This window comes from Thamnophis sirtalis, unplaced genomic scaffold (genome assembly GCF_051295495.1).
Source record: "Thamnophis sirtalis isolate CommonGarterSnake01/CBP01778 unplaced genomic scaffold, rThaSir2_p1.2 scaffold_1, whole genome shotgun sequence".
Lineage (NCBI taxonomy): Eukaryota > Metazoa > Chordata > Lepidosauria > Squamata > Natricidae > Thamnophis > Thamnophis sirtalis.
The window spans coordinates 50286927-50310380 of NW_028261381.1; the positions used below are offsets into that span (position 1 = coordinate 50286927).

Here is a 23454-nt window from a genome sequence, read left to right on the forward strand (position 1 = left end):
AAGAAAGGAGGGGGGGAGAAGATGGAAGGAGAAAAGATGGATGGAAGGAGAAAGAATGGAAGGAGAAGGAGGAAGATGGAAGAAGAAAGGAAGAAAAAGAAGGGAGGGAGAAAAGAGGGAAGGAGGTAGGAAGAAAAGGGGTAGAGAGGGAAGAGAGGGAAAGAGCAGAAAGACAAAGAGGATGAAGTTGATAGGCAAGAGGAAGGAGGAAGGAAGGAAAAAAGAAAAAGGGAGGGAATGAGGAAAGAAGAAAAGATGGAACTAGAAAGGAAAGAAGGGAGGGAGGGAGGAAAGGGGAAGACAGGGAAAGAGCAGAAAGACAGAGAAGGTGAAGGTAGATAGGCAGAAGGAAGGAAGAAGGAAGAAATAGGAAAGGAGGGAAGGAGGAAGGAACAGAAGTGAAGAGGAAGAGAAATGGAAAGAGCAGAAAGACAGAGAAGGTAGATAGGCAAAAGAAATGAAGCTGAAAGAATGGAAGGAGGAAGGAAGAGAAAAGGAGGAAGGGAGTGAGTGAGGAAAGAAGAGAGGATGGAAGGAGAAAGGAAGGAAGAGAGGGAAAGAGCAGAAGATGGATAAGGTGAAGGTAGATAAGCAAGAGGAATGAACGAAGAAGTGAGGTGTCTTGAGGAGGGGGAAAACATTTAGTGACCAAAGTTACAATGGCATTGAAAAAAGTGACTGATTACCATTTTTCACACTTAGCGACCGTTGCAGCATCCTCATGGTCACATGATCAAAATTTTGTTTGGCAACAGATTCGTATTTATGCCGGTTTCAGTGTCCTGGGGTGACCTTTTGACAAAATATAAATTTTTTAATCAAGCCCCCTTCCCCCCCCCCCCGGTCAATGGTGTCCCTCTTTACCAATCTGAAAATCTGGTCACCTTAACATACACCTCAAAAGGAACAGAATTTAGGAAGAGATGCTAGAATGTAGCTTTGTGAGAGCCTGTTAATGATGCTGCTTAAGCATTTCATCCATGTATATTATCATTCTATTGTATTGGGTAAATTGTATTCTTTTTGTAAAACCTCATATTTTAAAGATACTGTTACTAAAAGATGATTCAAATTTGGTTCAGGTTTTTTTTTGAAGGAAAAAAATCCCCAGCTATTTTAATTAAGAATTGCTTCAGAGTATTATAGTCTCATGAGAAAAAAAGATCAAATTTAATTTTTTTTGTCCAGTTAAAAGACTACTGAAAAGTAACCAAATTCTCACTATGATTAGTACCAAGAACTTTCCAGGAACATATGGGTGCTCAATATTAACTCTGAAGCTGAGCCCACAGTTATAAATTGTTAATATCATTTTTATTCCAGGACTTGATTGTGGTTAACAAGTATGCTTCTTGGCATTATTTGAAACTAGAAAATTAAAACCCTAATCATAAGGGAACTGTACTTGAACTTCCATAAAGAAATGGTCATTAATTTATTAATATATTTAAAATATTTAAATGGAAAGTAGGCATTTCTGTATTAATATATCAATTTTGGTGCAAAATTAATTTTACAATATTAATACTTCCCCATAAACCATTAGATATTCATCTATCTTTTAATATCCTCATTCATCTGAGTAACACTATTGAAATATTTGTATGCCTTAAACAGGATATTTTCCAGGAGACAATAATCTCCAGGTATATAATAGAATCTGGACAATAAGCAACAACTATTTGCTCAGAAATGTCTTGCTAACTGGGATAATGTTTTATTTATTACAAGTTACTATTTGCTGAGAATAATACTTTCAGATTGAAAATAAAATTTTCTTAATCATCATTTAAAAAATCATTTGCATATATAATACTTTAGATTTAAATTTAAGACTCTCTGGATTTCACCAGTTTGTTTTATTAGACATGCCAAGAGTTCCAGCATCAAATTAAAATTAGAGGACATATTTGATATATTTTAGTTACTAGCCAGATGTACCTATCAGTAATTGCATAAACAGATGAATTACAATAATACATTGTAATCCAAATCTAAATTTGAACCAAAAATTAGATTTGAATCAAATCAAAACTCTTCTGCATAGAGCGAGGCAAGCCCAGTTGGTTCATATTTATTAGCATGCAAAGCTACTACAGAAGCCTCAAGTCTTGTATTGACTGAGGCACAATGCTTTGTCATGAGACTGACTGTTTAGGATGACTTGTTAAAGGGATTACCTTCTGTAATCTTTCCAGTATAACTCTGCAAATCTCAGTATCAAACATCTAACAGAGATTCTAAATGTACAGAGGATGTTTGTCGTCTTTCAAAATTATAGTGATGTATACAGCACCTGGCAGATCTTTAATGTCAGAAAAAGTTTGAAATAGTTCCAAAGGTATAACTTTCTCCATATAATTTTTATATCACTCTATTATTTTCTGTATGACCCAGGAGCCTTCCAGATTTCCTGTAGTGCTTAGAGTGCAACTAAATAACCTGGCAACACATTTGATATTTCTGGAAGATTTGACACTTAAAAAAAATCTGCTCATTAGCTACATCTACAAAGCACATTTTAAAATAACATACAAGAAGTTAAATGGGATTAATTTGCTATAATCACTGTAAATTGTTTCCCAAGAATCCCTTCTTAAGGGCATTATTTTACTTAGTTGCACATGTTTCCAGCAAGAGGGCCAAAATTACTTTCCCTGATTTTTCTACTTATTTCTAGTACTTTTGTTTCCATTCATGCAAAAGGTCTGGGATAAATTAATAATAATAAAAATAACAATAGTCTATGCTCATGCAGATAAGCAAGTAGCACCCATAGATTCCATAGATCTCCTTTTCAAATTAGACTTCCTTTTCTCCATAGAGTTCATCCATAGATTTCCTTTTTTACATCCATATCCTGGGGATTGCAAGCACACAGGAGAGGCCCGTGTATAGCAGTGATTGGCTGACAATGACTAGGCCACTAAGAAATGATCTGCAAAATTATATAAGTGCCACTGTTCTGTTAATAAGGCAGTAATGAGTAATGATCCTCTGTCCAATGCATGAAGCTAACAATTAAGCTAGCAGTCACCAGTGTATGTGTCTATCTTTTAAATTGTGCAGTTGTGAAAGGGAAAGACTAAGCTGTGTTTGAGGGATCTAGTGCAAATTTATTCATATGTTTGACTTTTCACCTTCTTTGTGAACTTAGAAGGATAAACATACTGTAGATGCCATCACTTCCTTTAATTCTATCATTGCAAGAACTTGTGCATCTTAGTAATGCATTTGCAGAGATAACTGATGGATTATTAGGATCTGAGGAAGCTGGTGTTATCCTCTAATATCCCCATTGTGTTTGAAATAGTCATGGTCACCAAGAGAACTCACCTTTATTGAATTTGTATGAAGATCTGTATTAGACAGTATATTGCATAAAAGTCTTATGTAAGAAATGTTTATTGCATGATCACAGAATCTTTTTGAAGTTAGGGGTCCCCCCCCCAAGGGTGCCTTTTAAAAAAATCTTAAAAATATGTGTACATGCCTGTGTCTTAAAAAATGTGAGTCATATGCTTCCTGGGGGCTACAAGTTTTCCATTTGTGCCTTAAGAATTGGAACATTACAGTAGTCTGCAATGGTCTCCTCTATCAATAAATTGCATTTTTCAAGAAGGTGGCAGGACCTGGAGAGAACCTATGGATACAGTTTATGGTCACAAAGTTGTATATTTGATTTGAGAAAGAATCTGCCCTATGAGATCTGTTTTGTCCTTTGAAAAGGACTGTTAAACCCCAGGCTGTACAACAATACTAATCCTGGCCGATACAATACACAGCTGCCATAGCAACATTTTCAACTAATCATTTAAGGTCTTCCAAGGGCAAGAGTAATCTTAACAGATTTCTCCCTAATCCAGAAATATAATCTGCTTTCAAATTGTTCCTTTGTGTTCCTCCTAATAAATGTTTGTTCTCAAAATCAAAACACCACAAAGGATACACATGATAATTTTGGAAGCAACCTTATAAACTCTTTAACACTGGAGCCTGTTGGAACAACTAAAGAAGAAATAACTGTTGGTTGACTATTACACAACTCCAGCTATATCACACTGAAGCAGTTGTTTCACATATGTATTGGGTTTCATCTGTCGGAAGTTTGATGCCGGGGTAATATGAACAGATCTATATACACACACACAAACACACACACACACACACACGCACACACAATGTGTGTGTGTGTGTTTTCCAGCATAACTGTGGAATGCCTCGAGCAATTTCAACCAAACTTGGTACACAGATGATTTACTCTCTGGAGAAAAATACTGTGGGGTTAAGGCACCCCTAACATCCCTTGGGGTGGGTGGATGTTAAGATACAGCCTGTTGTGCCATACTGGCATCTACTGTACAGTGCAGTGGAGTTGCCATGGTAATGGATTCACAGCACTCCACAAGGGGGGTCCCTCTGGTAAGGGAGAAAATCAAACAGTAGAAATTACGTTTGGTCCGGACATTTTCCCCCTATAAATAAATACCCGGACAATGCCAGGTTATTGGCTAGTAAGCTCTATAATCACTTTCTGTTCTATCTTTGCAACATGGCTATTAAAGTTCATTAGAATAGGCAAGTTATGGCTGGCTTTAAAATGGAAACCAGACAGTAGTCTGTGCTTTTTGCTTTGTGTTTGCCACTTCTGTGAATTGTGGACTCTGCCAATTGAAAGCTCACTGACTTTGTCTTCTGAGAACACCTCCAGCCTGCTTGTCTAGCTAGCCTGCTGGTTTTTTTCTGTCTGATTCAGTTGAGCTGCAGTCTTTAAGCATATTTAGGCAAAATTGCCTATTATAAATACTTACATTCCTTTAATTTTGTTTGTCTAGAAATTGTCTTTTTATATCCCTCCGTCTTTCCTCAGATTAGTACGAGAAGTGACGGGCGTCAATGTCAATATGCGAGTCGGAATCCACAGCGGGAGAGTTCACTGCGGAGTCTTGGGCCTCAGGAAGTGGCAGTTTGACGTGTGGTCAAATGATGTCACGTTAGCCAATCACATGGAAGCCGGTGGCAAAGCAGGGTAAGAGCACTCGGTCAGAATGCAGTTCGGTGCGAATATTTCCATCTGTCCATGTGTCAGAGTGGAGTACTTGGCTGTATATAAATGGCGTAAGTTCACTCCAAACAATTGCTAGAACCACACAGTGCTTTCACAAGTGGTTCTTATTTCTAAATCTCCTGGTTACTAAATTAAGGAGACTGAAAAACACATCTCTCTTGAGTTGCCCTTTGTAAACCAGCAATTCGGGCAGTTCCTTTGATTGGATAAATATTCCATGAAACATGGATTTGTGCTATGTTTTCACATTCAAGTATCCGTCTTAGGAAAGAGGGACAAAAATTGGTGAAATATAAGTGTTTTTCCATGAAGAAGACTTCACCAACACAAATAGATAATGTTTTCTTCTAAATTGCCTATATTAGGATTTTTGCCCTGTATAGAGGTGGGGGGTGGGGGGTGGGGGGATTATCATGGGGGAAAATGTAGTTGCATTCTAAACATTCTAAAATGTTTACTACTTGACTTCTGTTACTAACAAATGGATATTACAATTTAATTGTCTTTTGTCTGTGATCAAGGCGAATCCACATAACAAAAGCTACGCTAAACTACCTAAATGGTGATTATGAAGTGGAGCTGGGCCTTGGAGGGGAACGCAATGCTTACCTCAAGGAGCATAGTATAGAGACTTTCCTCATTGTCCAATGCAGCCAAAAACGGGTAAGAACCAAATAGGATTGAAGTAATCATTATTGAAACTGCACGTAGCAGAGTGCTACAGCTGATGAGTTGTTATACATTATACATGATAAGTTTGTATGCATTCATAGTAGCCTTTTTATATAGGGCATTCTGTCTGAAATGTGTTCCCCTAGGATGAAAAGGACATTGACAAATCCCATCTAGCATAGTCAATTTCTATTTCACCTCCTCAATCTTCACTTTTCCAGAGAAGATTGAGGAACTAATATTTCAAATATTTTAGAGAGATTTCCTCCTACAATCAGAAAGCTCTACCATACTTTAAATTATTCTGAAAATGTGACACCTTATATAATGAAATTTTAAGCTTTCGTTTCAGTTTTAACCATCTCTTCTGAAACCAAATGATTCTGATTTTAGAGAGTCTAATATTGAAAGTTGTAGGTTTATAAATTTAGTACAAAATTATCAAGCAATGAAAATGAGTCAATATTTATTAGACTTTTTGAAATATATTCCTTTATTGCTACTCATTGTTGGAGAAATTCACATTCTCAAAGTATTTACAAAGCACCCTATCCCTATTTGGTTAACAGAAATTTTGGGAGGGCATTTTTGTTTAGTTTTATAAATAAGATGTTATAAATAAAATGTTCCTACATTTCCTTTTTTTTCCTTCTGCTGTGAGACAATAGAGGAAAATTCTTTTGCATATTTACATGAACTGAGTGCCAATGTAAATTGTACCAGCAATTCTAGCTTCCATTATCCCCTACATTAGAATTTTTACTTGCTAATCTTCTGGTCGGTAATTCTGGGACATTTAGTTGTTCAGCAGGCACATTGCTTCATAATATATAAATATTTCTTCTTCTAAAGTGATGACCTTATTTAGTTTCATGTACATACATAGTCTCTTCTGGAAAAGAAAATAGCTATTTGCTACTCTGAAGCTCATGTGTACTACCATAATTGGACTTTATAGTATAATAAATCTCCCAAAGTAAAGCAAAAGTCACATGGAGAAAGAAAATGAACTTCTATAACTTCTCAATCCAAAACATACTCTTTGAAAGATAGTTGAGATCAATCTAAGGAGTGGAGTAAGTAAGCTTCCAGATTCTAATTCTTAATACCAGACAAAATGAGTTGCTACAAGGACTACATTTTTCAAGAGAACTATATGAACACACTTGTCAGCAATCTGAATTTGGAAAGGCTTTTGCAGAGAAGTTTTACAATTCTCAGCAACACTGGCAAGTTTGCAGAGTGAGCTTTGTTTAGTGCAAGCTGCTTGACCTGCACAAACTGCACACATTTTCCCATAGTGTATTGACTGAATAGAGGCAGCGGCATAGCAAGATCTGTTCATGACCCAGAATATGCAGAAGTTTTTCTTATTAGCTTGAATAGATATTCTCGTTTTTGCCATAGCAACATAATGAGCCTTCCCCCCCACCCCTCCCTTGTCTTTTCTTAGTTTCACTCCATATAAGAACAATCAATAAACATTTATTTGCAGTAAGGGATTTTTCCTTACCTAACACAACCCTATCGTTTTCCATTACTCATTTCATAAAGCAAGTCATCAGTAGTGTTTAGACTTCAGATTTTTAAAAGATAAATACTGTTTGCCGAATGCCTGCCTAAATAGTATTCCGCCCTAGAATAATGTTTTGTTTTTGTTTCCTTTTTGGCATCTAATGAGATATATATTTTTTGAAATGTGTAGATTTAGAATCAGTTTTAGCTGGAGGGCAGAAATAGATGGGTTAGGAATGCAAAATAAATCATTGTGGCTATTTCTAAGTTTTAAAAAAGTTAACCAAATACATAATCTAAAAATGATTTCATATTATTGTATTTTTAGAATCCCCAAACCTCTGTGTTGGTGGCTGTCCAATGTTTTTCTTATTTTCTGGCACAAGAGGTCTGTAGTTGGAGTTGTGCTTCTAATATAGTTATATAGAAGCAAAGAGGCATGAATAAGATTTTCCATGAATTGCTTTTTGGAATTTTCCTGTTTTATTGTGGTCATGTTTAGATTACGGTATTTGAATAAACATTCACTATGGGTGAAATCGTTCTGGTGGGTTTTTTCTACATTAGTTTCTAAGAAAATTATCATCATCATCTGTATCAGTAACACACAAACATATAAGGACCTGTCCCTTCTAAATACCTTATTGGTTTATTTGTGTATCTTTGTATTATACAAAACAAAAAGTTTATGTTGCCCTGAATTATATGCTAGCATGAAACATCAGAAATCCATACTTCCATAGATTTGGAAGGATTTTATTTCTCTTAAATCAGCAAAATTTGGACCATTGATAATTTAATAAAAATGTAATGATTTGCTCAGATCTTCTCTGTAGTAAACACACAAGATTCTTAAGCTTGCAGTACTACATCTTACCTATTATGTTGCTAAGAATCTTTTACTACTTACGCTTTTACTATTAATTCCAAACCTTATTCTCTAATCTATCTGCTAAATCCTATAATCTGTACTGTGTGTTTTGCCTTAGCTTACTTCTTAGCTACCTCTAAAGCTACCCTGCTTTCTGTGTCTTCTTGATCTTCTCTTTCTATGCTAATGACTCCTGCATAGCTGAGTTCCTTTCTAAAGGGCTGGCTTGACTGATCTACAAGGGTGTGTTCATAAGATAAAGGGTGCAGGAGGTGCAGATGTTATGTGGCGCTTCTTCCATACATCAATGCCTTTCTCTCCCTTACGAATATTTCCACTTGAGCAAACACAGGAGCTTGAAAATGGATCAATATCCAGATTGGTTAATTGATACTATACTCTTATGTAAATTTACTCTAAAGGGATTGTTTATCCCCAAGTATCCTAAACCAATATGCATAGGGTTATCACATGAAACATTTGAGATACCAAATTTTATAATCCATTCAAAAGTCTTTTTACCTATTTAATATATAAATAATTAATATTTTGTCTCAACCCCCTCCCCCCCCCAAAAAAAATTGGTTAGGACTCCACAGAGATACCATTATGGACTAGTAAGAAACTAAACTGTACTCTTAAGAAAAAGTTTCCAAGTTATGTATCTCAAAAACTAGAAGTAGTTCTGTGCTGATTTAGATGCCATTTCCTACATATCCTGCTGTAACTAGCTGTTGTGGCCCAGCAGGATCCAATTGAGCTGCTGATGGACTCGGATAGCGAGGAACCATATGAGTCTGCCCTGGACAATGTGGAAGACCCGGGGCAGGGTTCAGATCAGAGCAGGGACCAGAGAGGCTGGTTGGCCACCAAGAGGCGCCTGAGGCATGGAACAGTGGGGAGGATCAAAGGCAGTTTGTCCCTGATGCTAGATTGAGAAGGGCTGAGAAACGGAAGCAGCAACTCCGTAGGCAGACTCACAGAAGATGATTAAGCGCAGGTGGTTGTTAATTGGCCCCTCCCAAGAGAGATTATAGGTGAGGCGTTGGGAGAGGACATTTGCAGGAAACAACCATTCGAATTATTCAGTTTTCAGTTTCAGTTTGACTTTATTTGTAGGCCGCCCTTTTCCCTGAGGGGACTCAGGGCGGCTCACAGAAACCAGGGAGAGGGGAATACAATACAATACAATACTAAGACAACAACACATAATAAAATAATACGCAACATGCATACAACATTCGGGCGGGGTAATGGTCCTTATCCCCAGGCCTGACGGGCGAGCCAGTTCTTCAAGGCTGTGCGGAAGGCCTGGACGGTGGTGAGGGTACGGATCTCTACGGGGAGCTCGTTCCAAAGGGTCGGGGCCGCTACTGAGAAGGCCCTCCTCCTTGTGGTTGCCAGCCGGCATTGGCTGGCCGATGGAATGCGGAGGAGGCCTAACCTATGAGATCTTATAGGCCGTAGGGAGGTAATTGGCAGAAGGCGGTCTCTCAAGTATCCAGATCCACTGCCATGTAGGGCTTTATGGGTGGTCAATAGCACCTTGAAGCGCATCCGGAGATCGACAGGTAGCCAGCGCAGCTCGCGGAGGATAGGTGTAATGCGGGTGAATCGGGGTGCACCCGCGATCACTCGCGCGGCCGCGTTCTGTACTAGCTGAAGTCGCCGGATGTTCCTCAAGGGCAGCCCCATGTAGAGCACATTGCAGTATTCCAGTCTAGAGATCACGAGGGCCCGAGTGACTGTTGTGAGAGCTTCCCGGTTCAGGTAGGGTCGCAACTGGCGCACCAGGCGTACCTGGGCGAATGCCCCCCTGGTCACAGCCGCTATATGATGGTCGAATGACAGCTGTGGATCCAGGAGGACTCCCAAGTTGCGAACCCTCTCTGAGGGGTATAAAATTTGACCCCCCAGCCTGAGTGTTGGATTAATAGCCGAATTTTTGGGAGGAAAACACAACAGCCACTCGGTCTTTTCTGGGTTGAGCACAAGCTTGTTAATCCTCATCCAGTCCATGACGGCTTCGAGTCCCCGGTCCATTACGTCAACCGCTTCATTGATTTGGCACGGGGCGGACAGATACAATTGAGTATCGTCCGCATATTGATGGTATCTAATCCCGTGCCTACGGATGATCTCTCCCAGCGGTTTCATGTAAATGTTAAATAGTAGGGGGGATAAGACCGAACCCTGCGGCACCCCATATTTTAGGGGCCTTGGGGACGATCTCTGCCCTCCCACTAACACCGACTGCGACCTGTCCGAGAGGTAGGAGGAGAACCACCGTAACACGGTGCCTCCCACTCCCACCTCCCGCAGTCTTCGCAGAAGGATACCATGGTCGATGGTATCGAAAGCCGCTGAGAGGTCAAGGAGGACCAGGATGGAGGGATGTCCTTCATCTCTGGCTCTCCAGAGATCATCCATCAATGCGACCAAGGCGGTTTCAGTGCTGTAACCGGGTCTGAAGCCTGACTGGAAAGGGTCTAGATAGTCTGCTTCCTCCAAGGACCGTTGGAGCTGGAAGGCCACCACCTTCTCAACAACCTTCCCCAGAAAGGGGAGGTTGGAGACCGGGCGGTAGTTATTAAGGACAGCTGGATCTAGGGATGACTTCTTCAGGAGGGGTCTCACCACCGCCGCCTTCAGTGCGGCGGGGAAGTTCCCCTCCCGAAGGGAGGCGGTTACAACCGCCTGGATCCAGCCTCGTGTCACCTCACTGCAGTTAGAAACCAGCCATGAGGGACACGGATCCAAAGCACAGGTGGAGGAACTCACAGCTCTCATGGCCTTGTCCACATCCCCGGGGGTAACCTCCTGAAACTCAACCCAGAGCTGTTGAACTTGGTCCCCCTGAGTCTCGGCTGGAACTGCAGGTGTGGAGTCCAAGTCCGTCCGAAACCGAGCAATTTTGTCCGCTAAGAATTGGGCATATTCTTCAGCTCTGCCCTGCAAGGGTTCCCCCGCCTCCCTTTTATTCAACAGGGAGCGGGTTATCCTAAACAGGGCGGCTGGACGGGACTCAGCGGACGCAACCAGGGAGGCTATATGTGATCTTTTAGCTGCCCTAAGTGCCCTAGTATATTCCCTGGTGCAGGTGGTTACCATTGCTCGGTTCGATGCGGACTTATCGGACCTCCAACGGTGCTCTAGGCATCTCCTCCGGCGCTTCATCTCCCGGAGCTCCTCGGTGAACCAAGGTGGTCTCCGGGATCCGCTGCCACGGAGGGGCCGCAGTGGCGCAATCCGGTCGAGGGCCTCTGACGCTGCCGAGTGCCACGCAGCAGCCAGAGTCTCTACCGGACTGTGGGTGAAAGTATCAGGAATAACCCCAAGCTCTGTCTGGAACCTTACTGGCTCCATAAGACGCCTGGGGCGGAACCACCTGGTCGGTTCCTCCTCCCTACAGTGGGGGTTTGGCCTCCGGAAGTCGAGCCTCAGTAGGCAATGGTCTGACCACGACAGGGGTACGATGTCACTCCCCCTCAGACCAAGATCACACATCCACTGCTCCGAGAGAAATACAAGGTCAAGCATGTGTCCCGCCGAATGGGTTGGGCCTCGGATTACTTGAGTCAAGCCCATGGCTGTCATGGAAGCCATGAACTCCTGCGCCCCATCAGAGTTTTCACCGAGCGTCGGCAGATTAAAGTCCCCCAGGACCATCAGCCTAGGGAACTCAACTGCCAGCTCGGCTACTGACTCGAGGAGCGAGGGGAGGGCTGCTGCAACGCTGTTGGGAGGCAGGTACGTTAGCAGCAAACCCACTTGACCCTTGAGGTCCAACTTTAACAGCAAAGACTCACACCCGACAATCTCCGGAGCAGGGACCCTACGAGGAACTAACGACTCCCGGATAACAGCGGCCACACCCCCACCCCTTCCCTGGGCTCTCGGCTGATGCAGCACCTGAAATCCTTCTGGGCACAGTTCTACAAGGGGGACTCCTCCCTCTGGGCCCAGCCAGGTTTCAGTAATACATGCCAGGTCTGCCCTCTCGTCTAAAATTAAGTCCCGGACGAGAGGAGCTTTATGTACCACAGACCTGGCATTTAGCGACAGCAGCCTGAGTCCAGGGTCCTGATTACTTACGCCATCTGGTCTCGGAGTGGGACTCACAGGGCCGGAAGGAGGGATCTCTGTAATGTAGCGAACCCTCCTTCCCCGGTAATGGCCTGCCCTGAAGTCCCCGCCATATCTGCCCCTCCCTGTTACGACCGTAATACCCCGACCCTCTCCCGTGTCTCTAGTTCCCCCAACCACCCCCATGGCCCCCACTTCTCCCGGCAGGTCCTCCGAATCAGGCATACTCATTCATTCACCCAAGCAGTCCCCACAAAAAGTTAAAACACATAAAAATACAATGATAATGGATAATAAAAGTGGGATCATTCACTCAAACACATACAATCCCATGCACTCCTCATACCAGATAAAAATTGCGCGGATAAACGGTTGTGCAGATTGGTGAAGGCAGGATCTTAGAATTGGCCTTCTCGTTAATAAAGTCTAATGGGAGTCCGATAGAAAGCTGTAAATGGTCCAGAAAAGTATATGTCCAAAAAGAAATACTAACAATGTCCACTGGAGGGAGTCCAAGTTCTTAACACACTGTCTCTCTGATGTAATAGTGCTGGGTGATGGTAAAGGTTTCAGATAAATACCCGTAATGACCACTAGAGGGAGTTCAGTTTCCCAGCTAGCACAGCACTCCTGAGGCAGTGATAATTGTAATGGTGGCAGCTGATGGTAATGGCTGCCACAGGGAGTCCGTAGATTAGTTTTTCCAGTTTTTCTCCTAAGCCAAGCCAATAAATGGTCAGATCTTTTAAAGTCCTGCAAACACTGTGATGAAATCGTGGCAAAACGCCCTTTTAAAATGCAGGGAGGGATAGGAGCGAAGCTGTAATGGAGACAGGAAATCAATTCCTCTGCCTCCCGGTCCCAGTCCCAGTCCAGTCTAGGCATCTCTCCTGGGCCTCCCACTTCCTCTTCGGGGCATAAACCAGCCCCAAAATGTTGATCTATCAGTGAGGGGGTTCGGCACTCCTCCAAACGGCAGGGCCAAAGCCTCCGCCTCTCGCACAGAGCCGTCGCCGCCGCTTCCCAGCTGTTTAAAACGTCCGAGGTAAAAAGCCATGCCAGGGGGGGTCTCGTCGTTCCGGAGCTGTTCCTGGAGCCGCTTAAAAGCGGCCCCCACCCGAAACGACCACCTCCCTGGAAAGGCTGAAGGCTGATACCCAAAAGGAACCCCTCCGTTACCATATTTGGGGTCCTGGGCGCCACGGTTAGTCTCTTCTTGATCGCAAACATTCGGAGCGGTGGGGTTCGGCAGCCATTCTAATTCCCAACTACTAATTAGTAGTTAAGAAAATCTATCTGTGTATTCTAGTCGTGTCTGTTCACTTGGACTATCTGCGTTGCTTCATTTGAACTATCTGGGTTGCTGCAGAGCTACTCTATTGAACGTGAGTTGCCTGGGCCCTCAGCCAAAGGATTCGTTATCTCAGTAATTGAACAGTGGTAAACAGCCAAGCCTGTGTTCTGGTTTATTCACAGGCTGGGGGATCAGAACAGTTTGTTTCCTGCCCAAACAGTTTACATTAAGCCACCATGGAACAGCTCCATGCCAAAAATGCTCAACTGGCACAGCAGGTGGCCTTGCTGGCTGGCCAGATAGCTCAGCTTCAAGGGCATGCTATTTCCCCCCCCCCCCCAGCCTCAGAGGAAATGTCTGGTTGCCATGCCTGATAATTTTGACAGCACCCAAGCCATGTTTCCAGCTTTCTTGGGACAATGCCAGCTCTTTATCAGTTTGAGAGCGGAGGACTTTCACACTAACCGGGCTAAAGTTTACCAGCTTACTCTCTGGCTCTGCAGCTCATTGGGCTACCGCTTTGTTGACCCAGGCTAGCCCTTTGCTGGATGATTTCAGGGGATTTTGTGATCACCTCACACTCATTCATGGGGACCCCATTAAGAAGGAAACAGCCACCAGATGTCTCAAGACACTGAAGCAGGGCCGATGTTCCTTGCAGGAACATGTCAGTGAATTCCGGCTCCTTAGCCAAGATTCCGCCTGGAATGAGGCAGCCCTCATAAACACCTTTCAAGAAGGGCTGTCGAACAACCTGCAGGAGGAGCTGGTGCGGGTGGACAGGCCACCGACGTTCAACACACTGATCCACCTGTGCCTCCGGCGAGACACCTGGTTGCAGAGGCGGGGGCGTTGCCGTGCGTCCCAAGAGACCAGAGGGGTGCCGATCCCACGGGAGACCCTAGCTCCACGGGAGGAGCCCATGGACTTGGGCACCACCAAACCCTGCTTGTCGCGAACTGAGATGGATAGATGGTGCTCAGGGGGGTTGTGCTTTTATTGCGGGGATCTTGGGCACCTGGCAGCGGTTTGCCCTAAGAAGAGTAGGGGGCTGCGAGGTCTGGGGCCTACCACTCAGCTCCAGAACAACTTGTTGGGAAACGGGCGGAGCCCAATCTGAGGGAGACCTTAGGTTGGGTGCACACTGAGACTGCCCCATTGACTTGGTGCCGGACGCGCAGCTCCCTGTGGGTCGCCTGTACTCCATGCCGGAGTTGGCTGCATTGCAGGACTTTCTGGACAAGAACCTCACCTGGGGTTTTATCCGGCCCTCATCTTCACCACTGTCTGTCCCAGTCTTGATCATCAAGAAGAAGACCGGGGATCTGAGACTCTGTTGTGATTATCGTCGCTTGAATGCGATCACGGTGCGCAACCATTACCCTCTGCCCCTGATTCCTGAGTTGTTGGAGTGGCTCTGGGAGGCAATGGTGTTCACAAAACTGGACTTGCATGGCTCCTATAATCTGGTCCGAGTCCGGGGGGGGGGAACGAATGGAAGATGGCCTTCGGCACCCGGTACAGACATTTTGAGTACATGGTCATGCCATTTGAATTAACCAATGCCCCGGCCGTCTTCCAGCATTTTATGAATGATATCTTCCAGGACCTCTTGGATCAGTTTGTCGTCATTTACCTGGACAACATTTTGATTTACTCGGCTTCTTGGGAGGTCATCGGCAGCACCTACACTTTGTCCTGCAATGACTCTGGGAGCATTGTCTGTACACGAAGCTGGAGAAGTGTCAGTTCTGGCAGTCTACCATTGAGTTCCCTGGGCACTGTATCTCCCCTGAAGGAATTGCGATGGAGCCGGGCAAGGTAGAGTCTTTGCACAGTTGGCAACCTCCTTGGCGAGCGAAGGATGTCCAGTGACTCCTCGGGTTTGCCAACTACTACCGTACCTTGATCCCCAGCTTCTCTTTCCTGACCGCACCCCTCCCTCGGCTTCTGCAGAAGAAAGCGCCGTTTCACTGGGGGCCTACGGAACAACACACGTTCGAGGCCCTGAAGCACGCCTTCATGAAGGAGCTGATCCTGAAGTACCCTGATCCCCATCATCCATTTGTGGTGGAGGCAGACGCGTCCGACATCGCAATGGGCACAGTGTTACTGCAGGCTCATGCCCCTAGCGGCACCCTTTTCCCTTGCGCTTTCTTCTCGTGGAAACTCAATCCTTCGTAGCGTAATTACACCATCTGGGAGAAGGAGTTGCTGGCCATTAAGGTGGCGTTTGAGGCCTGGAGGCATCAACTGGAGGGGGCCAGGCATTAAGTAGAAGTCCGGACGGACCATAGGAATCTAGAGTTCTTGAAAACAGCACACAAGTTGAACCAACGCCAGATCCGGTGGTCCCTGTTCTTTGCCCAGTTCAACTTCCGAGTGACCTTCATCCTGAGTGTGCACAACCAAAGGGAGGATGCCTTGTCCGAGTACTCTTGCACCACAGACCCGCTTCCACCCCAGACAGTTTCGCCCATTGAATCCTTCGCTGCAGTTCACGAGCCCGGGACTTACGGCCTCGCATACGGAATGCGCAGCAGTATGCCGAGTGGGTGGAGCAACGGAGGGCAGAGGTAGGGCCGGCCTCCCCATGGATCTTCGACAATGACCTCTTGAGATCCTGGGACAGGCTCTATGTGCCCGCGGGGCCCCTCCGGGAACTTATTCTCTCCCAGTGCCATGACAATCCAGCAGCGGGACATTTTGGCCTTTTCAAGACTTTGAACCTGGTCTCCCATACCTTCTGGTGGCCCTGCTTACGGCATGACATACAGACGTACATCACCTCTTGTGTACAGTGTCAGCAGGCCAAGTCAGTGATGGGAGCTCCTACAGGGCTGCTTCAGCCATTACCAACCCTAGACAGACTCTGGGGAGACATGTCCATGGACTTTCTGATGGAATTGCCTCTGTCTTCGGGGTTTACCACAATCCTTGTGGTGGTGGACATGCTCACGAAAATAGCACAATTCATTCCATGTCGGAGATTGCCAACAGCCCGCGCCACTGCCGCATGTTCATCTAGCATGTCTTCCGGCTGCACAGCCTACCCGATTGGGTCGTGTCGGACCGTGGGATGTAGTTCACGGCCCAGTTCTGGGAAGGGCTGATAGAGGCTCTGGACGTCCAGATTTGTTTGTCCTCGGCGCACCATCCTGAAACGGATGGGGGGGGGGCAGAGAAGGTGATCAGGATCTTGGAGCAGTACCTGCGCTGCTTCATGAATCAGCAACAGAACAACCAGGTGGACTACCTGGCCATGGCAGAGTTTGCATTTAACAACTCGCAGCACACCTCCACGCGGACGACGCCCTTCTTGGCTAACATCGGGTATCACCCTCGCTTCTTTCCTCTTACCCCAGTCGACTCCCCGGTCCCCGCAGCGCAGGACTTCTTCTCGGAGCTCCAGGCAGTCCACCAAGCGGTGTTCCGCTATCTGACTCAAGCCAAAGAGGACTACAAGAGGGTGGCGGACAGGTCACGGTGTGCGGTGCTGGAGTTGGCTGTGGGAGATCGCATGTTGCTGTCCACGCGAACACCTTCTGTCCCACTGGCCGGCTAAGAAGTTGGACCACCATTACCTTGGGGCATTCCTGGTGGAGGCCGTCATCAACCCGATGGCCTATCGCCTGACCTTGCCACTCTCGATGCGAGTGCACCTGGTGTTCCATCGCTCGCTACTGGTCCCTGAGCCGTCTGCTTGTCATCTCCGCCCACCTTCTCTGCCCCAGCTGTCACAGTGTGAGGCGGAGAAGCAGCTTACGCACAAAGTGGCCTGGATCCGGGACTCAAGATGGCTAAAGGGATGGTTCCAGTACTTGGTGGACTGGAAGGATGATGGGCCAAACAGGGGGACTTGGGCCGATGCGACGGAAGTGCACGCCCCCACTTTGGTGCGGGCCTACCATGCAAAACATCCCTCGAGGCCGCACCCTGAGCGTCCTATGGTGAGGGATAGTGTTGTGGCCCAGCAGGATCTGGTTGAGTTGCTGATGGACTCGGATAGTGAGGAACCATATGAGTCTGCCCTGGACGATGTGGAGGACTCTGGGCAGGATTCAGACTCAGAGCAGGGACCAGAGAGGCTGGTTGGCCACCAAGAGGCGCCTGAGGCATGGAGCAGTGGGGAGGATCAAAGGCAGTTTGTCTCTGATGCTAGATTGAGAAGGGCTGAGAAACGGAAGCAGCAACTCCGTAGGCAGACTTACAGAAGATGATTAAGCGCAGGTGGTTGTTGATTGGCCCCTCCCAAGAGAGATTATAGGTGTATTTTAGTATTTAGTATTGTGAGGCATTGGGAGGGGACATTTGCAGGAAACAACCGTTCAAATTAGTAGTTAAGAAAATCTATCTGTGCATTCTAGCCGTGTCTGTTCGCTTGGACTATCTGCGTTGCTTCGTTTGAACTATCTGGGTTGCTGCAGAGCTACTCTATTGAACGTGAATTGCCTGGGCCCTCAGTCAAAGAATTTGTTATCTCAGTAATTGAACAGTGGCAAATAGCCAAGCCTGTGTTCTGGTTTATTCACAGGCTGGGGGGTCAGAACAACCAGCCATGGCCAATATAAATATACCTTGAACTATATTACCATGGGTAATACATTTCAGTATTGCAGGAATTGGAGAGAGAACGGGGGCTCAAAGATGCTAATGTGATTGTGAAATAAATCATAAATCATAAATTTATGAGATAAAAGTGAAAAATCTGTTCTCTAGAAAGGTCAAGAATATGTTGTACACCACAATTAATTCAAGTATTGGGTATAATGTATAGTATAGTGTTTATGCAGACTGAGAATTAACTGTGTGTATATTTAAGTTATGTTTTAAACTTGAAGTGGCTATAAAAACTACACGTTTGCACAAAGGAAAAGTTTGCCTTAATTCTTTGTCTGCTGTCCCCTTTCTGTACTTACGTTCTTTCTAGTCTTCCTCTCATGCACACATACAGATGAGTACAATGTTTTTTCTGGTATAATAGAAAAGGATAGGAATTCATAAGACATTTTACATTGGAAACATTTTGAGTTTGAAGTGCCCTATTTTGAGCTGGCTGTGGCAACCTTTTCGTGGCCTGATTTTGACTTTGAAACAATGTCATTTTGAGCTTGGAACAGTCCTTTGCAAACTGAAAACGTTTTGGACATCCCAAGAAAAGAGTTGTTAAAACAATTAATAATTATAAAAACAGCAGTAAAAGTATGGTGAAAACAAAACATAAAAATGATATCTTCCAAGACAATCATAAATGAAGGAATATCTAGCTAGGCAAAATCAACAAAAAAATTAACTGGCTATTATACTAGCGGCGGGGATAAAAGACAAATTAGGAAGCAAAATTTAACAGTTTTTTCCCAGATTAATCCCTGAATGTGTGTTGAATTTCAGCTCTACAGTATAATGGTTGAAAATGTAATTCTTTATCTTGATTCCTTTTTCTAGAAAGATGAGAAAGCAACAATAGCCAAAATGAATCGCCAACGTACTAATTCCATTGGTCACAACCCACCACACTGGGGAGTAGATCGCTCTTTTTATAATCACTTAAGCACCAGTCAAGTTTCTAAAGAAATGAAAAGAATGGTAAGGATGTTCAGATGTATGGAATTTTGCTGCCACTGTTGACAAATCAATATTAAGTGTACATTGGATTCCTCAATTTCTTTGATATCATGTTTCCCCTGTTTTCCTTACTTATGAAAGTAATTTCTATTTTATTACTCGATTCATGGTTTTTTTAAAAAAAAATTTTTTTTATTTTGATAAAAGTTCTGATCATTATGCACTGTTGCAAGTTGCCAGAAAGAGCTTCTGGTGATTTCCCTGCGTACAATATATGTAAAATATCTCTGTCCTTGTACTGAAATGAGTTGCTTTGTGAAAATTAATTAAAGATTGAAGCTTAGAAATTGCTACAACCACACTAGTTCTCGCTTGTCACACCTATTACAAATGGGTGACTAAGACTGAGAAGGACTTACTTAGATTCATTGCATGAAATAATCTCTGAGTTGTAAATTGCATCAAACATGTGGCTCCTGATTTGAATAGCCATATTTAGAAAGAAAGCATTGGAAGAAGCTTTAACATGGTACTGTAAAAAACATAAAAGAGACACGTATCCACTATATGTGCATCTTGCCCTGTAGCTGGTACTACACAGATCATAACTTATAGATCAGCTCCTCACAGAGATAGAGAAAATCATCCAAATTAAAGAGAAAATTGTGGTTAATCTGTTTAGCTGTTGTGGGGATTTACTAGACATACATACTTTAGCCATGAGCTAGGCCTTTATGGGTGATAACTTCTTGTTTGGTTTTGAAAGCATGTAATATGCTTATGGATATCAGAAATCATTGTTAGAACGATCTTCTGAAGCCCCAATTCACAAAATAATAATATATTATCATTCTTTGTCATCTTTAGATAGCAATAGCAATAGCAGTAGACTTATATACCGCTTCATAGGCCTTTCAGGCCTCTCTAAGCGGTTTACAGAGAGTCAGCATATTGCCCCCAACAATCTGGGTCCTCATTTTACCCACCTCGGAAGGATGGAAGGCTGAGTCAACCCTGAGCCGGTGAGATTTGAACCGCTGACCTGCTGATCTAGCAGTAGCCTGCAGTGCTGCATTTAACCACTGCGCCACCTTGGCTCATAGAGATATAAATAAGAGAGTAAATCCACAGGTTATTCATTGTATAGCAGAATTGTCCAAAATCAAGGTGTCAGCATTGACTTCATTTAGCAATCAGGAAAGAAACCACTCAACTCCATTTGAATTGAAATCAAGTGTACTTTTACTAATTATAAACGAACAGTTGCAAAGCTAAGCTGAATTTGGTTAATTAGGCGTGAAAGCGAATAATATCATGTATAACTCAATCCCCTCCCCTTGGCACCCCAGTCCATAGTCCAATTATAATGCACCCAACTGTCAGGTGGGAGATATCTTCAAAAAACATCACCAGGATGGAATGCTGGACAGTTAACCTTGGCGAGAAACTCTCTTCTTCCACATGCGCAGTAAGATGGTCAAACAGCTTTATATCCATAAATGCAGTCTTTAAAAGAGAAATGTCTGTTCAATTTAAAATGTTTCACAAGAGCATTTACTGGCTATGAAATTCAATTATTTCACATAAAGTCCATTTTGTTTGGCATATTAACTATGTATTAACAAAAGATTTATCCAATACATTGATTTTCCTTTTAATAATGCATCTTTCAAATTTGGTTAGAAAACAATTTTGCAGGATATGTATCCACTGTACCTTGCAACAGATTTAATTTTAAAAGCAGATATTCAGTAGGGAAATGCAAATTATGTAATTAACTTTTTCCAGGTATGAAATGCTATATGTTCAAGCTGAACATTGTAAACATTTTGTAACTGCATCTCTTTCTGCACATGATGCAAAAGCTTTAATTACTTGTAACACTGATTCTATTTAGAGAGGAATAGACATTCCATATACAAAATGTTTACTCCAAAATACTTTCAAATAACTAATATCCACCGTAGCAAAAAGTGTTAACTATATATTTAAAAAAGACTATAAACTGAAAATAACCCAAACTCCATTTCAATACTGATAGTAATTTGGGAACTAGAACAGGATTCTCTGGCATTTTTGACAATTAGTGTTCTAAAGGTAGAATATTTGTTAGTGTCTATTTTAGTTCTGGATAATGGAGGGGACCCAGACATTTAAAAGGATTATCTTTCAATTGGTGAGCATATAAAGGATTATCTTTCAATTGGTGAGCATATGCTCTTTCCAATGTAACTTAGAGCCTAGAACTTTTGGATGGTCAACTACAAACTTAAAGCCTAGTCAGAAATGCAGCCTGCTGGCTGCACCCAACAAACTGATTTGCACAATATACAATGAGAGTTTGCTTTTTGAATACGAGAAACATCATGATTCTTTTTAAACAAAGGGATCTAATAGTGTTCTAAATTCAGTTTTCCTTCCCCAAACAGTTTTGCCATAACAACTGATTTTTCAAAAGTATCTTGCTAAAATTATCTTTAAAAAAATTAAAAGCACCTTTCTTCATTTTCTTTGTTTCCATGAAAATCTACAAAAGAGGCACAAGGAAACATTTGCCTTCTAGGCATTACTGCTGTTCCATTCCTAGCAGTCTTAGCCATCATTGACAGTATTTAAGTGACTATGGGAGTTCAACATCTAGAGGTCATAAATTCCCTATCCTCTTTAAGGAAAGGAAAGCATTTATTTAAAGTAGATGTAAACTAATGAGCTAAAATAATTATTCTTATCGCCTGACATTAACAATTTACTAGTTTTAAATAACATAGCTATTACCCAGTTGGCAATGGGAAGAATTCAACTACTGCCAGAAGCTAAAAAGTAGACTAAATTGGGTGTCTGAATATCATAACTCTGTTCAATTGTACAATATAAATTAGCAAGTTTATAGCCTATGTATTTATATAATGTATAAGAGTTACTAATTGAATTATTGGAAACAAAAGAAATACATGTTTGCATATAACAAAATCTAGAAAGGCCCTTGACTCTGTGCATTAGTTCCCACACAGCAAAAGTAAGAGGGAAAACATTCTGATATCTTCTGTCATCCAGAGAAAGAAGGGCTGCGGAGTCAACTATAGTCCAATAAGAGCATTGGTTGGAATTTTATTTATGGAATTTTCAATTGTATTCATGTACTTTCAAACTCTTACTTTTACCTCCACCTTTCCACTTCACTGTTTCTTTGAGTATTTTTTAGGTACAATTAGCTATTTAAATCAAAAATAGTATTCAGTGTGCTTAATGATATTAGGACAATAAAATACAAATGAAGTTAAGATTGAAACGTTAAAATTCAGCATTAAAAATCATACCAAAGGAAGATGTGTATACACACACAAACAAACAAACACGCACACACACAAACGCACCATTGGTGGGTTCCAGATCCTGTTGCAACCAGTACAGTGCAATGGGGCCGGGAGCCCACCACATGAACAGCCACAGCGTGCAGCATGCGCATGTGTATTTGCTGCCTGCGATGCTCCGCGACACTCCAACTGCTCAGCGGAGCATCACGCAGGTGCCGTGCGCTTCATGAGCCTGCGTGGAAGCTCTGAAAACTTCAAATACCAGTAAGGAGGGCAGGTGGGCCCTCTGGAGCACTGTACCGGAATGGTACCTGGTGCTCCCGGCAGGCACCAGTACACCCGTACTAGGGCATACTGGTCGTAACCCATCACTGGCACGCACTCACATACACCCTCTCTCTCTCTCTCTCTCTCTCTCTCTCTCTCTCACACACACACACACACACACACACACACACACACAGACACACACACACACACACACACACGAAAGAGGTTTAAGAATCCTGGGGACTGGGTGTTTCTCAGGAAGAATAAAATGTTTAAAAATAAATTCTTTTGAATATAGATTATAAATTACACAAGTCATAGATAATTTGAAGATGACTATAACACTGGCAGTCCAATGTTGAAAAGTGTAATTAAAAAGTCAAACTTTTTAAGATCAGAAACCAATTAACAAAATATGTACAGGTGGTACTTGACTTATGACCAGAATTGAGCCAAAATTTCTATTGCTAAGCGAGACAGTTGTTAAGTTAATTTTGCCCCATTTTACGACTTTTCTTGCTACAGCTGTTAAGTGAATCATTTCAGTTATTCAGTTGATAACAGAATTGTTAAGTGAATCTGGCTACCCTATTGACTTTTCTGGTCAGAAGGTCACAAAAGGGGATCACTTGACCCCAGAATACTGCAGCCATCATAAATATGAATCAGTTGCCAAGTGTATGAATTTTGATCATGTGATCATGGGGATGCCGCAGCGGTCATAAGTGTGAAAAACAGTCAGGTAACTTTTTAAAGTTACGTTATAAGTTTGAGTGGTCATTAAATGAACTGTTGTAAA

General features: G+C 43.1%; 1 protein-coding gene across 1 annotated transcript in view; it reads left to right on the forward strand.

Moving 5' to 3' along the window:
• Positions 1–23454, forward strand: part of ADCY5 (adenylate cyclase 5) — a 274822-nt gene that overhangs the window by 213063 nt on the left and 38305 nt on the right. The window contains exons 6-8 of the mRNA XM_087711800.1: positions 4871–5029; positions 5590–5731; positions 18952–19092. Coding sequence (XP_087567926.1) covers positions 4871–5029; positions 5590–5731; positions 18952–19092 — 442 coding nt within the window. The remainder of the gene's footprint in view (positions 1–4870; positions 5030–5589; positions 5732–18951; positions 19093–23454) is intronic.